The sequence below is a fragment of the Aedes aegypti genome, chromosome 2, assembly GCF_002204515.2.
Source record: "Aedes aegypti strain LVP_AGWG chromosome 2, AaegL5.0 Primary Assembly, whole genome shotgun sequence".
Taxonomy (NCBI): Eukaryota; Metazoa; Arthropoda; class Insecta; order Diptera; family Culicidae; genus Aedes; species Aedes aegypti.
In genome coordinates this window covers 339,001,718-339,018,081 of record NC_035108.1, presented here as the reverse complement: position 1 = coordinate 339,018,081, position 16,364 = coordinate 339,001,718, and the positions used below count along the sequence as shown (strand labels likewise).

Genomic DNA, 16,364 nt, shown 5'->3' with positions numbered 1-16,364 from the left:
GATAAGAATTAAACAGTCTTTTTGGAAGCCTAAGAGCATCTTGAACAGGGTTCTCAGAGTACGGTAGATCATTATGACAGATAATCTTGAACAGGCCTTTCATTACAGCTCACAGTGATTTATTTCCATACAAATGGTATAGAAAGTCTTGAAATGGATTGTTCATGCTCAAATGAAAATGAATGACCAGATAATTGCCGTCTGAAACTATTTATCTTCATCGCATGATAGACTCTTCTTTGATCATGATAACCTCATCATCATCATGATCATCATATCTGTCAAGTTATATGACGCATCAGCCAAGCAACAACAAAACATGATACAAAGACCTTCAACTTATTTGCATTAGAATTTTTCAAATGATTTGTAAATGTTGTTTCAACATTTAAACAAGAATGTTCATTGGATGCATTTAAACATTTTGGTCATACAGATTTGTAATACCTAAATTCTTCAACCAACCGAAAATTATGGTGTGCAAGTTTGCTCAAGATGAACCTTTGATTTTCTGAAGGTTGGTATAAAAATGTATAGTTTAAGCATGTATTCGAGTGTGTGCTCACATTTGAAAATTTAGTCGAAGTTGATTATAATTCCCCATACATTTTACTAGGGAGCACAAACACAAGAATTTTGATAACGTTCTTTGAGGAAATGTAAAACAATCAGTTTTTATTTAAACTTCAAATAATTCTGGGTTTGAATTTAGAAGTGAAATACAAAAATACTTTCAGAATTGTGAATTTCTACACGTGGGAGGAACTCTTACAGAATTCTGAACAACATTTTCAGAGAATTTCGTGTCAGTGATAAGCAAACATGAGTCAAAAAGATTGAATTTATTTTCTCCCTAGTATGAACATATTCCACGCTGACTGGCTATAGTTTTTTTTTTAAATTTTTGATTCGCTGGAGATGATTTAGCATTAATAAATTTTAGATCACATTACATAACCATTTCTGAAATTTAACCAAGGGGAAGTGTTGGAGATTCTAGAACAGTTGTAATTTTCTTTATGTAAATTACTAACACGAGTATCACAGAAACAAGGCTATTGAGTAAGGGATGCTTATAAATTCGTTGCAAATTCCATGAAGTTTCAATTAACTAATAAAACAAATTCATATTTTTCCATGTTACTATTTAGGTATTAAACTTCTAAATGGTATAACGAAACACATATTATCTTATTATTTCCTCTGATTCAACTAAACAATTGATAAAAAGTTTTTTATTGCATTTTATTCTAAGAATTTGACGAATTTGCTTCCACTTATTGGAAGACTCGTGCGAAAACAACTAAAAAAATGTTTTCTTAAGGAGTTGTTAGGCAAAATCATTACACAATATTTAGAAGCCTTTGCATTTTTTAACAAATGAAAATATAATTAACAATGTCAAGAAATAAAAAAAAATGTATTTAAGAAATCTATATATATATATAAATAAAAATGGAACGGTGGTTGTATGTCACGAAATAACTTGAAAGGGGTCATGCACAAATTACGTCACGCTCCAAGGGGGGGAGGGGGTCGAGCCAAGCGTTACAAGCCTTACAAAATTTTCGGAGGACTCATACAAAAAGTGTGACAAAGGGGGGGGGGGGGGGGTCGAAAAACTTGAAATTTAGCGTGACATAATTTGTGTACCATCCCAAAACGAGTCAATGGATTTACCTGATTCTTTCACAGTTAGGTTCTTGAAGTGTTCCGATGTGTTCGTGTGTTTTAAAAACTCAAAATATACACCGGGAAAGACGAAAAAACGAGAGTGAATATAACTGTAATTTTGTATGGGACGTCACATGGCGTTTTTCAACAGCCTACTTGATGGCAAGACGAAGTTTGCCTGGACCACTAGTTAAAAATAAAAACTATTGATTTTAAGAAGAGTTTTTTCAATGCTATGCTCAATTGTTTTCGCAAAAGTGCCTCATGAACAGTAGATTTCTTACAAATTTCTTCAAAACATATTTAATAAAATCTCACACAGTTTTCAAGAAGAACTGTGTTGTACACGTTTCATTGATATTTACTAATTATATGAATGAACTCTAAATTAGTGAATGCTTGAGTCGCAATTTAATATATGCATTCATTTAAGAGTTGTCCTAGTATTTTAAAAAGGATCTTTATGGAAATTGTCTAGTATCCCAAGCAAAAACTGCAATATATGCATATAAACGGTATACGTTAAGCTAGCAATACTGTATAACTACAATTAAAGTTTATTTAAAGTGGAAAAGTGCCCCTCTACAGGCATTTTTGTGTTATATTTTATAAAATTTACTCGACCTTTGTGAAGCCTTTTGACACCTTAAAGTAGCTATACAGTAGATGCTAGCTTTATGTACACCATATATATGCATGAATAATAGCTTGAGCCACATGGTTACTTGGGATGTTCAACGAAAACTTCAATCACATACAAAATTGCATCAGAGGGGCGCCCAACGGGAGGTTTGCCAAGGGCGCTGTGAGGCCACGCTACGGCTCTGTATCATGGGCACCAAAATTCAACTCAATTTTGGTTTTTTTTTCAACACAATTCTGTAATTGAGCCCATTTTTTTCTATTTCTTTATTTGGCAGGCTCAAGCGCACTAGGCATAACTGTTTTACAATATTAAATTTTACAAATGTTTTTAGTATGATAGAATACGCGTTTCCCATAGATAAGTCGACCATTTGGACTCAAGAAATACGTCTGAAAATGGCCTTAAGTTTTTGCATGCAATAAATTTAAAAAAGCTCCGAAACTGTTGATTTTAAAGTAAAAGGATCTAAGTAGAAGTTGTTCAACTCCATTTTTTGTTTCAATTTTTTACCATAAAATAAAACATAAGTAGATAATTATACTTACGGGCTTCCGGCAGGACGCACAGGTAATCGACCCACAATCCGGGCAGATCAGTCTCTTCTGCCGCGGTCTGGCGATGAATCCGGACGAACAGTCGACGCACCACTTGAAGTTCGGGTCTTGCATCAGCGTGATGCTTGAGGGCTTCTGTCCGAGTCTTGCCGGCTAAGCGGAATCTAACGGCAAGGGTAGATTAATTTAATTAGCTTGTATAAACAAATCTAGCGGCCTCCCGACTTTGGCTGAACCGGTTGCAGTAGTACCTAATGTAGGGGGAGTTTCCCCAGCGTTGGACGGTATTCGATACCGGACAAAGTTGGAAAATCGAGAAATTTTGGTACTAATATAATGCAACATTTGCACATATAACAAACATGAACTACATCAGGGATGGGAAAAATATGTTTTGGTCATATTTCGCATTGATCCGCATTTCAAAGTAATTGCATCCTTCATCTGATGTAAATACACTATTAGTTTACGAGAAAAAAAAAATTAATTATCAATTCGTATTGATTTTCAAAAGTCAAGACCAACAATTCAAAAGGCTTCAAGTCTAAAATGTAAACAAATCGTTTTTTTTTTGCTGATTTTAGTGTATAATAGCCTATTCTTACTAAAACATATAAAAGTCATGTTGAAATATGCATGAAAGTTGTAAAAATAACATTTTTCTAAAAGGTCCCATCTCATTTTCCGCTAAACAGGGTATTAATGGCAAATGCGGCCTTTTCTCAAAAAGGCCTCATTTCTATATCTGACTGAAACCGAGTTGAGGCCTATTAAACAAAAATCAAAATTGCAATGTAGATTGCGAAAAACGTTCCAAATTTACTTAGTATCTGCAGGTTATACTACGGAGCGACTGCTCCTTGTATTATTTTACACAGTGTACAGTGTACTATTTTACACGGTGAACATTATAAAGTTTTCCGTCGGGTTCCTGTAGACTGATGTATTTTGTATTATACTACTCAATAGTACCTGTGTCAGCCTGTCTGTACTTCACAATTTATCGTCAAAAACACGTTTTGATTTCAATTGCATGAAAAATAACGTTCGCGACCCATTGAAAACTGAGCTGAGAATGCGAAAAGCATTTGAGACTTGCTCGCCGACCATTGAAATTTACTCAATTTTCAATAGTTTATTGTCGATAATCAATAATTTTCTCCATTGGAGAAAATTGTTGTATAAATTTCCGACCGATTGATGGGAAAATATTGAAAATCTATCGATAAATGGTTGAGTTATTGGCGTTCAAAATCTAACATAATTTCGTGACGTTCGCAAAATATTAGATTTTTCATTGACACCTAGTATATTTCCGTTAGACGTAGTTAACGTCAAAAACAGGTTTTAGAATTTCATTAAATTATTTTTTTATTACCAGAAAAAAAAACTACTGTTAGATGACAATGTAAGCTAGGAATTACGGAAATAGGAAGAAATAGCATTGAAAGAAATAAATTTAAAAAAATGAAAGCACTAATTTTCGACCTACAAGAATTCTGTGCCAAACTGCAGATTTTCATACAAAGTAGGTCGAAGTCGTATGGATGGCTCGAACATTAGAGCTAGGCCGAAAATTGGTGCTCTTTCCCTATGCGTTTTTAGACAGAGATACCGTTTTGATTCATATTAAGGACACTTTACGCCTCTTTGAAGTATAGGCCATCTAAAAGCACTCTATATGATTCATGATTGATAACTCATGCTATCAAAACACTTACCTTTCAAATGGTAGGTGAATATTTGATTTCCACAATTTGAATAAATTCAAATAATTATAAATGTGTGCCTTTTTAATTAATCTTATTCCGGACACCACCTTACTCCAGTTGCTTTGAGTCGAACTCCGGAGAGCTCGTAAAAAGCAATGCTGGAAGAGTAAAACCGTTAGTTAGACACTACCAGCCATTAAAAACACGTCGAAACTAGTTGAGCATACAAGATTTTTATGGGCTGCTATGGAAAAACTTATTTAAACGAGTCTCCCAATTTGAAGCTTTTGAACGGCAAATGTTGAAACATTTCAATTGAATCCTTTTCCATACAAAGTTCAGCGTCCGGAATTTTAAGTTATCCGGAATTTGAATCAGAACGGTACAATGGATATTATCTAAAGCGACCATATATGTCCCGCGAAACGCGGGATGCCCTGTCAGATCTCGTTCCCAATCAAACATTTGCCGTTTGATATGTATTCTACAATCATTTTAGGCCTAAAACATGATCTAAATGCTTTTTTTTAGTTAAACAAATAGATTTGATGCTGTAATATTGATTTGAAAATTGCGTTGTCCCGTGAAACGCGGGACGTCTTGTCACTTTAATATTGACTAAACGAAAACAATTCTGAAACAACTTTTTCTGTAGATTACAAGTTCGATTGTGTTAGTATACGCATTGTAGAAATTTTGCAGTAGTATTTGTGCGAAATAATATCGACAAAATCAGGATTGATGAAAATATCATCTAGTCCGGTCTTTCTGAACACCGATCAATTGATTAACGAATGCGATGAATCTATTATTTTGCTTGTTTTACAAGAGAACATCATTACTGAAAGTTCAAATTCATCATTACTGAAGTGTCTTGACCGAATTATCTTTAACATTACAGTAAGAAGCATTACAATTAAACGAATTTCTATCATTCACTATCATATCTCAGCGCAAAATTGGAAATTAAACTGTTGTACTTCCATATGAAATTCTTGGAATTAGGTTTTTATTAGTTTTGTCAGCTCACTTTGAAAAAAACCTTGGAGGTCCCTTGGCGAACTTTTGTCAGGAAATTTGAAATACTTAACTTTGTTTACCATTGGTGAATCTATCAGCAGTATTTTTATGCAATTTTAAACTAATAGCTGTAGCAGTCAAATTTGAATTTTTTTGTGAAGTTTCTTGGTGGATGCCTAAAAAGGGTTTCAGGAGTACTTCGCAAAATTTTACACATATTTTTCCTGACGTCCGTAAATTGGCTTGTGAAATCCCATTAGCTAGTTTCTCAAAATATTGGAAGTAGCTTCCAGAGGTGATGCTTTTCTAACCTATCTTTCTAAGACTCAACACTCGACAAGAACATTGTGGATTCTTGTAAAATTCTTGGGGATACCTAACAAAATTTGTTTTGAAATCTACTTCACCTTCTTGTTGAATATCTTTGACGAATTGTTGGTGGAGTTGGACTTTCCCATGCAACATGTATTATTAAATGTTGTGTGAGATCCTTTTTCGAAAGTTCCTAATCAGCCCTTTAGAAAAGTTTTTGGTAGAATCCTGACTAGACTCTCATCAGCCTTATTGGAGAATCATAGCAGAATACATACATTATCTGTGGTGGATTGCAGGCTTGACTTTTGAGTGTGCCTGGCAAGGGTATTTGTAGATTAATTATGAGATCTTTCCATAAACATTGATTTTAGGACCGCCAAGGTTTGGGGTCCGTGGAATGCTTGACAAACTTCGAAGAGGGCCGCATCTCTAAAAAAGTTGAGAACCATTGCCTTACAACTCTAAAATGTGTTGGTAATTAAAGTTTGGTAAAGGCGACCAACATTTAATCAGGATTCTCACCTTAGCCAATACAATACAAGTTTAATATCATTTTTTTCTATTACACTGTTCTGGATAATTTCTTAAAAACTTCAGCGTTCAAAACACCAAACATTTTTCAATGGTGGGTGAAAATTTTGATTCCGAAACATGAGAAATTTTAAATAAACAGAAATTTGTGGAATTTTTAACAATTCTTATTCCGGGCGCATCATTATTTTAGTCTCATATTCTTACACTCTTGACACATGAATTCGAAATCCAGACAGCTTGTGAAAATCATAATCATAAAGGTCAAATCAATAATTGATAATAAATGGATATGGTAAAAAAGATTGAAATAAGGGGTCATGCTCAAATTACGTCGCGCTCCAAGGGGAGGGGGTCCAGCCAAGTGTGACAAGCCTCACAAAATTTGTGGAGGTCTCATACAAAAAGCGTGACAAGGAGGGAAGGGGATCGAAAATGTTGAAATTTAGCGCGACATAATTTGTGTACCATCGCTAACCCAACCATACTGATGTTTTGAATTGAAGGGCATAGGTATCCGATACTGGTCGATCTCCCCCTAAACGCAAGTGGTTGCAAACCAGACTGAAGGCATTCTCATTGACGAGGTGGGTGATTGTAAAAATATCTGCTGTTTACAGAAGAACGAAGCATACCACACAGACTGACTGGTGGTTCCCTGTGCAAAGGCATCGACTGAAGTGCAACACGGTTAAACGGCCTCTGATTACCCTCGGCTGGCGGAGGTAATCGCTCTGGAACGGTACTACTCTTGATGGTACGGTGTGTTGAGCTGCTTCGGAGTGCGGTAGATCATGCCAAAACTGTTCTTCTTGTTTTTGGCATTACGTTTCTACTGGGACAGAGCCTGCTTCTCAGCTTAGTATGCTTATGAGCACTTCCACAGTTATTAACTGAGAGCTTTCTTTGCCAAAGTTGCCATTCTCGTATTTGTATATCGTGTGGCAGGTATAACGATACTCTATTTCCAGAAAAGTTATGAGAATTTACATTACAAAAAGATCCTGGACCGACAGAGAATCGAATCCAGACACCTTCAGCATGGCTTTGCTTTGCATGCCTCTTACTATTACGAAATTATCTGTTATTGATTCCCAATCGGATAAGCAAAATGATACAATGTGGATAAGCAGTGACTGATAACAGTGCATTGTCCTAACCTTTGCCATATCACCTAGTAAAGGTCGACTATAGCCATAGACTGAGGCTCCTACTGTAAACGGAGATCGATAGCCTACATGACTTGTACAAATTGTAAGCGGTTTCTTATTGTGGGGTAATCTTTGGGCTGAATCCGAATCTAGTTCATGTTTTTTTTTTTTTCAAAACGTCGAATCATCCAAACAACAGGTAGACAGGGAGCAGACAGACAGTCGTCTAGTTTACCATCATACAAAGATAGCGGTTTTATTATGTTGACGATGATACACGGCTAGACGAAGCGAAATATTTTAGCCCTTCCCAAAACCGACCTTGAACCATTCTGGTTGTTTATCGACTCTAGCTTGTGCTCCGTTACTTTGGATCAGAAGAATTCGGGGAACCAAAAACAGCTGTCTGTCTGTGGATGGTGATATAGCAGAATCGTTTTGACGACGGCATACGGTAGTCGTTACGACTAGAACGAACTGTTTCATAACACAAAAAAAAAACGGTTTTCGATTGGATGCTGGGGAAGTTGAGTTTGTTGATCTAAGTCACTCATTTCCGTATAACCACATTAGGTTAGAGGAGGTTAGGACTGTTTTTACATAGTTTTTTTTTGCACTATTAACCCCTGTACCGATAGCTTCATTTTTCACCGCAAGAAAGAAAATTAAATCGTGATAACTTTTTTGTTTCTCGGTATTGTTGCACCATTTTTTTACAAGTTCTTAAAAAAAAAACTCTTCTAGTTCAAGAATCTGTGTCGATATTAATGATTGGTGATCTGGTTTTAAAGATATTCCAATGATAATAAATCTTCGAGCTGTTTAGTAGAATGCCTATAAGTAGATGAAAAAACCGAATTTAGTACTATACCATTTAATTCCACTAGAGTTTGTATCCTTTGACAGATACGCGTATTTCGACCTCAACTGTAAGGCCGTCTTCAGTGTCGTGTACTAGACTCGACTTAGTACGAGTCTAGTACACGACACTGAAGACGGCCTTACAGTTGAGGTCGTAATACGTGTATCTGTCAAAGGATACAAACTCTAGTGGAATTAAATGGTATAGTACTAAATTCGGTTTTTTCATCTACTGATATTCCAATGTTCTTTGGAGGAGTAGACCCAATTAGGCATAAGTATTTTAGGCATAATGGACGTTAGGCATAAAGACATTAGGCATAATGGATGTTATGCATAAAATACGTTGGGTAATGGACGTTTAGCATAAAATAATTTGCATGTGTGTCATTAATAACTCTTCTTATATCCAAAAATGTTCGTGTCCATTTAAAAATTCCATTACGTTGTTGGAGGTGGGTGGGTGTCCTTAAGATGTAACAGCTCATAAAAAATAATACAAAATTTATACAAAAGGCGTTACGAGGGTGTGAATTAATTGATTGGTTATAAATTACTATCTCCGGTGTAATGAAATTTGACAATGAATCCATTATCGGAAGATATGGAAAAAGATTGTTATCATGGACATTGTTATCATTCTTATTATTATTTATTTCTAGAGATGTTTAGTTTGGTGAGTATATGACATTTTTTGTTATATTTTTCTTACATAATTGCGTTAATTCTAAAGAAGGGAAATCTTCCATGTAATTATTAGTATTTATAATGCAAATGATTGACTTGAAGACAACAATCTAGTATCGAGTCAAAAATTCTTGTTATGATAGATGACATTATGTTCAACAATAATATTCTGGTTGTGTGACGACCATTGGCGTCAATATGGGGGGGGCTAGGGGGGTCTCAGCACCCCCTAGCAAAGCTCAAGCCCCCCCCTAGAAAATTTGAACTCTCATGCTAAGTTTGCACCTTTCTTAAAGGATTTTTTTTAACGAACATGCCAAGTCCCCTCTAGATTCGAGTTCAAGTTACGCTTATGGTGACGACAATAAAAGCGTTACATTCCTATTTCAAATCTGCTCATCCATTGAATGTGGTGAAAACAGTTCCTTTGCCACTTCTGCCAACAATTCTCGATGATTTTCAAACAATTTTAATCAGCCACATATGCCGAAAGCACCTTGGAAATATTTGAAATCCGTCGAATTTGAAAGGTAAACTTTGATTTCAAAGTCAATTTAACAGTCAAGCTCGAATTTACACCTAGCATAGTATTCAGCATTTAGCATGGTGTGCATTTTTTATGGAAATATTTATATCTACAATTCCAATAACTGTTAGAGCAGCAAGAATTACAGAACAGCATAACTAAACGAACTAAAATACCTTCAGAATGGCTTTACTCTATGGTAACAGAAGTTACCACAAAACTAATGAAGGCAATTGCCAGCATTCTCACGCTAATCATTTAATCAAGTTTTGTCCTAGAAAATTACCTCAAAAGATTCAGAACTATTGGACGACTGCAAGGCAATCGTATTTCAAAGGACACACTTCTGATCTTTGAAGCCCTCCACAATTATCAAAAAAGTCAGCTCACTTTTTGGGCAAACAATTTCAATTTTTTTTATTTTGGGAATTATGCCAAACGTCCATTATGCCAATCGTATTTATGCCTATCGCACTTATGCTAAACTTCCTTATGCCTAAAGTATTTATGCCTGTGCACCCTCCTTGGGGACCGACATTTTCCATTTAAAATGTCTTGGGCAGCCATTTGGTTTTACGTCAACTTATCGAAAAAATAAAATGTGGGCTAAACAATGCCATGTAATAAGAAGCTACTCTGAAAAACTCATACAAATTGGTTCAGTGTTCTTAGAGACATCTTTGAATTATAAATGAGGTGTTTTGAAATTTTCAAGATCTTTATTTGGCCAGCGTGGTACCAGTAACATAAATGCTCATTACTCTAATTTGCTTCATTTTTTCATAACATACTCTCATTAATGTATTGTTCCGAAGGGTGAGTATCCAAATAAGATAAAAATTCTGTAGTCTGAAATATAAACGTGAGTTATGATTACGCGTTGATACCCCAAGGAATTTCGGAATATCTCTGGATCCAGATAAGTAAAACAAGAAGAGTTTTTTGAGAACTTGTGAAAAAATGGTGCAAAAATTCCGAGGAACAAAAAAGTTATCGCGATTTGATTTTTTTTTCATGCAATTAAAAATGAAGCAGCCGGTAGAGGGGTAATTTTTACTCGATAAAAATGTTTATTTGTAAAGAAGTGTATTTTTCAAGCAAGAATGACATGTTCTTTTTTGTTGAAATTCGCTCAAAGTATTTCGGCAAAACTCTAAAATTGTGAGGATCTCCGTCGGGGAATATTCTAAACAGTCATCGATATGGGGATTGTCATGGGAATTTCATCAAACATTCTATCCAAAATCTTTTAGTGGTTTCCTGTAATTATTCTACTTTGGAATTTTCCAGGATTTACACTATGAATTGCTTGTATCAAAAATCATCCAGTGATTCTACTAGTGATCTCCCTAGGAATTTCTCCAGAAATATATGCAGAGATCCTGGAACTCTTGCAGTGACTCTATCCAGAATTTTTCCAAGAATTCATCAAGGAATTCCTCCAGAGATTTGATCAAGAATTTCTCTATGGATTCCACTAGGAAACCTTAAGACATTCCACATGAAATACTGCAAAAGAATTGAATAATACTTCCTACACGGGATTCCATCAGGAATTCTTTCAGAGATTCTGCTTGCAATGTTTTGAGAAGTTCATCCACGTTATTCACCGGGGATTCTTCCTGATATCTCTGAAGGGACTCTACGAGGCATTTGTCCTGAGATTTTCTCAGGAATCTACTAGAAATTCTCCCGAGGTTTCCTAAAGAAATTTATCCATCAACTCCTTCCTGTATGATTTGCAGGATTTTTTCCAAGGACTCCATCTTAGATAATCCATTAGGAGCTCCTTCAGAAATTGCTTTAAAAGTTTTTCCAGAGACATTTTAAACAATTTGTGCAGGGAATTCTCTGGGATTTTTTCCAGTGAATTCTTGGGTGATTCCTCCAAGGGCTTCTTAAGAAATTGTTCAAAGGATATTTCATATTATTCTTCCAGGGAGCTAGCCTGAAGTCTTTCATAAAAATTCCTTGCTTAATTCTCTGAGTAAATATCAGGGGAATCCCTAGTGGAATGATCTTTTTGAATTTTACAAGCTTCCTGATAGAATACCTAGAGTAGTGAAAGGGACACGTACTAGCTCAATCCTTCGCGAGATTCCTGGGTGATTCAATCGCGGAAATATTGATAGCTTTTCCAGAAAAAAATTCTAGTGGTGATTTTGGATTTGTTTTTTTTTAATTCCATGGAGATGTTTCTGATAACTCTTATTAATTCTTAAATTCTGATAGAACTTCTGGCGAAACTCCGGTGATATTTCCTATGTAACCCTGGAACAGATCTGGCTCCTTAAAAAACGCCTCTCTAGAAAAATTACTGGTGTAATTATTAAAGAAAACACTGGTGAAGTTTCTAAGCATTAGCATGAGCATGTGCATAGATGACCGTACAATTCGTAGTTGCTATTCCGTCATTGACCAGAACAAGAGAGAGATTTAATGAATGGGGCTTGGAATAAGCTTTCCATTCTCAATGTGCACAAATCGAGTGCTCGAAATTCAAAAATCAATAACACCACCAGCCACGCCCTTACGTTAATCGGGGAAGTGAAGAAATGTTAGTTAGACAACCGTTGTTACTAGAGACCGAGTAGAGTTTTCAATCCCGGGAACATTTCCCGGGAAATGAGATTTCCCGGGATTCCCGTTTCCCGGAAAATGATTTCCTGTTTCCCGGGATTCCCGTATTTCCCGGGATGTCTGTATTTCCCGGGTAGTTCTATTGAAAAAGGATTGACCATCCATTTTCAAACCAAAACTATCATATTATTTACTTTTCATATCATTCTAACCAATGACCTTACTAGATCACTGTATAACTATATCGATATTGATTTGTTTTTTTTAATCAAATAAATGTTGATAAAATAAATAGCTCTTTGACGATATGTTTTTTTTTTTCCAAAATAGATTATATGCTATACAAAATACAGGATGTTTCGATAGATCATCCATGAATTGAGTATGCTCATAAAGTTTTCATGGATTTAACTACATTTTCCATCGTTAGACTCTAGTTGGTTTTTATTCTAGTGCTTGAAAGCTTTGATTTAATGTTGGTGTAGGTCGGACTCGATTATCCGTTGTATCGATTTTTTTTCACTCCGGATAATCGAATCTTCCTAATAATCGAATCATTAAAAGAAAAATTAAAACTGCATTAAAAGAACTTCAATATTATCTTTTTTCGTTGTTTTATTTATATAATGCAGTGGCGTAGCCAGAAGTTATTTCTAGGAACATTAGGGATCTTGGGAAGAACTTATTTTTACCGGCATACAAAAAACTTCTTTTTCAAACCTCCTCTTTTTACCTACATTCAAAGCTGCAAAACCATTCATATTGTATATTGCAATACACTCATCACACTATTATGGGTCACACACTATTATTAGTCACTATTAACTTTAATCGTCAAAAGCTATTATATTATAAACTATTTATCAATATAATTATGTTTCATACGTAAACAAATTTATTATGTAGCATTGAATACGTCACACGCATGCTTCAACACCGAAATAAGCGCGTTTTTAATCGATTGCCGCTAGACGCCCATTCATCTGTCAAAGTAATGCTGGATTTGTAAACATTCTAAAGTTTGTGCTCTAGATTTGTTAGTCTCTAAAGAGTGAAACTATCTTATTCACGGCTGAAAAATGGCTTCAACATCGAAAAACAGGTATGATTCACATTCTTCATAAAGAAATTCGAATGATTATCGCGAGATTTCCGAAATTTCAAGCAAAACATAAGTGACCCATTTTACTGCCATGAAACACATAGTTTTTCACTATTATGGGTCACTCATGATGTGCAACTTCACCCTGCATATTTCATGCTAAAATGTGATTGTCGACTACGATTTTTCTAGTGGTTCCAAGCGCAAATCTTCCCCTCGGAAGCAGTACCATCCGGAGGATTTGGAACGAGCTATTGAGGAAGCACGAAAGACCGGAAAAATGCGAAGAGCAGCTAAGATGTTTCATGTTCCGTTTTCAACTGTCCAACGTTACATTCGAACGTCTCCGAAAGGTCAAAAACCTGGTCCTGGAACAGTTTTGACAGCGGAAGAAGAAGCTCGAATTAAGACATGGGTTCTCTACATGTCAAGAGCTGGATTTCCATTGAGTGAGTCGGATATACTCAGCACTGTAAGCGATTATGCAGAAAAAATCCGGAAGACGAGAAATATCCCCAGTACTTTTCCATGTAAGTTGAATATAGCTAATTGAATAACAAACATAAATGTGTTTCGTTTAACAACATCCAATAGGCAGAAACTGGACCCGTTGTTTCTTGGAGAGACACCCGGACTTGAGGAAAAAACGCGTCACAAAACTCTCAAAAGCCGGGGCGGTCGTTACGGAGCAGCAAATCCGTCACTGGTTTCTAGAGGTGGAAGAAACCCTGCAAGAGGACGGCATTGATCTATCGATCTTTGACAAGCCGGAAAGAATTTACAACTTCGACGAATCGGGCTTTAAACTTGTTCCGCAGGACTTCAACGCGATTTGTGGACCAAATGTCGAAAACTCGTACTTCGTCCACAACAATTCAAGTAAAGACAATTACACTGTCCTTTTTGGAAGCAATGCTGAGGGAACGCTTACACCACCAATGATCCTGTATCCGGGAAAAAGAGTAACCCGCGAAATCGTTGAAAATACACCGAATGGCTGGTCTGTAGGCGTTTCTGATGAAGGTTGGCAGACGTCAAAGACTTTTTTTGAATACATGACAAACGATTTTTATAAATGGCTGTTGGATAATCACATTAAATTTCCCGTTGTTGTGTTTGTGGATGGACATAAAAGTCACATCAGTATTGAACTTACTGAGTTCTGTACAGCACACGAAATAATGTTGATTGCACTCTATCCCAACTCTACGCGTATCCTGCAGCCATTGGATAGACAGTTTTTTGGTCCATTCAAACAAATTTGGAATAAAGTTCTACGACAGCATCTTTTGGGACGCAGTGACGCTAAAGTAACCAAGGTCAATTTCTGTTCACTCCTGAAGACTTCACTGGACAATTTTTCGAACTCGAAGGAGTGTTTGAAAAAAGCGTTCAAAATGTGTGGTCTTTCTCCTTGGGATGTAAATGAAGTTGATTTCAGTAGACTGCCTGCAAATGCAAATAAAGTTCTTACGGAAAACACTGAGAGCGATGCACAACAGGAGGCAGAGAATTCATCGGATAGTGTTGAACCGGAGGATGACCAGGATGCATTCAAGGTCCAACTGTATTACTTTGAAAAGGGCCTCAGCGAGGATCAACTAACAAGATTCACAATGGACTGGAAAAACGATTATTGGTATGGCTCACTAGATGAGTTGGGACTCTTCAACTACTGGAAGTCTCTGAAGGATAAGTCTGAAGGTTTGATGTTCACAGAACCTCTTCAGCAATTTCAAAGTATTACTCTGGAGTTAACGATTGGAGAGGATGGCTCTTGCACACCTATTGTGCAACAAAATGCTGTAGAAGGTAAGCCAATTGACAGTTTTCTCAAAGGTCCAGTCGTTTTATACAACCTTTTCTTTTTTTAGATGAAATAAACGATCCACAACCTGTTCAACCCAATGACGACATGAGCCAAGATGAAGAAGCTGCATCAAATGATCCGTTTGAAGGAATTTTCATTTGGCCAAAGGTCAACGAGCGAAATGGAAATGACAAACAGAGGAGAAAGGAACATGTACCATCAGTCGCAACCAGCAATAGATGGCGAAAATGGTATGATAAAAAGGACGAAGAACGAAAACAAGAAGAGGAAGCAAAAGTAGCAAGGATTGAAAAGCGGAAACTGGCTCGAATTCAGAAGGAGGAAGAACAAAGCATCAGAAAGAAGAAAAGAGATGAGAAAAAGTTACAGAAGGAAAAACAACAGCAAGAAAAGGAAAACAACCCTCCTCGGCAGAAGAAGAAAAAGAGGACATTGATGCCTAAATCGGGCTAAATTGAAGTAAAATTGATTTTTCATTAAAACATATCATTGTGAAAAGAGAAAAGATTTAACTTACAAGGAAGCAGACAGCTGATTGTTAAAAATGTATGAGACTGAATTCGGAAAATAAACGTTTTTGTTTTTGATTCTTTTTAAATTACATACCTACTTATTAATGAAATTGCTTCTTTTGTTGTGATTAAATGGGTTTCACTGATGCTGATCAGAGAGTTATGTCTGTTTGTCTATGACCACATTCTCTTCAATGCGGTTGTTTTGTTCAAATGTCTGTGTCTTATAAATTTGTTCGTTTTCAATCTACATAATTATTGAAGAAACTGTATATTTTACTGTGATTATGCGGGGTTCTTTAATATTTAACCTAATTGTTATGTCTGTTTGTTAATGAGAGTATCTCTTCAATGCGGACATTTGTTCAAAAGCCTGTTTCTTTATTCAAAATAAAAAGAAATGCGTTGTAAGAGTTTCAGGAGTTTCATCATTTAATTCTTATAAGAGTGACCCATTATATGTGACAGATTGACCCATAATTGTTACGAACTTGATTTTGACCCATAATAGTGGTTTTGGTTACCTTGGTTCTTTTGAGCTTTTCCGAACAAGTTTTGAAAAGAATATGAATATATATGTGGTTAAAACGAAAGAATAGACCTTCAATGATCGGATAGTGAAAAAAAAATAAAGAAGTTGACGCTTTTTCAAGAAAAACGAT

At 35.9% G+C, this 16,364-nt stretch overlaps 2 protein-coding genes across 2 annotated transcripts in view; one reads left to right on the top strand and one right to left on the bottom strand.

Moving 5' to 3' along the window:
* The window catches only part of LOC5568491, a 133,271-nt gene that overhangs the window by 95,034 nt on the left and 21,873 nt on the right, over window positions 1-16,364 (bottom strand). The window lies entirely within an intron of this gene.
* On the top strand, window positions 14,652-16,290 carry LOC5568495 (DNA ligase 1). Its single transcript, XM_001658033.2, has 2 exons — window positions 14,652-15,171; window positions 15,234-16,290. The coding sequence occupies exons 1-2, from the start codon at window positions 14,757-14,759 to the stop codon at window positions 15,641-15,643; spliced, it is 825 nt and encodes a 274-aa protein (XP_001658083.2). The 5' UTR covers window positions 14,652-14,756; the 3' UTR covers window positions 15,644-16,290.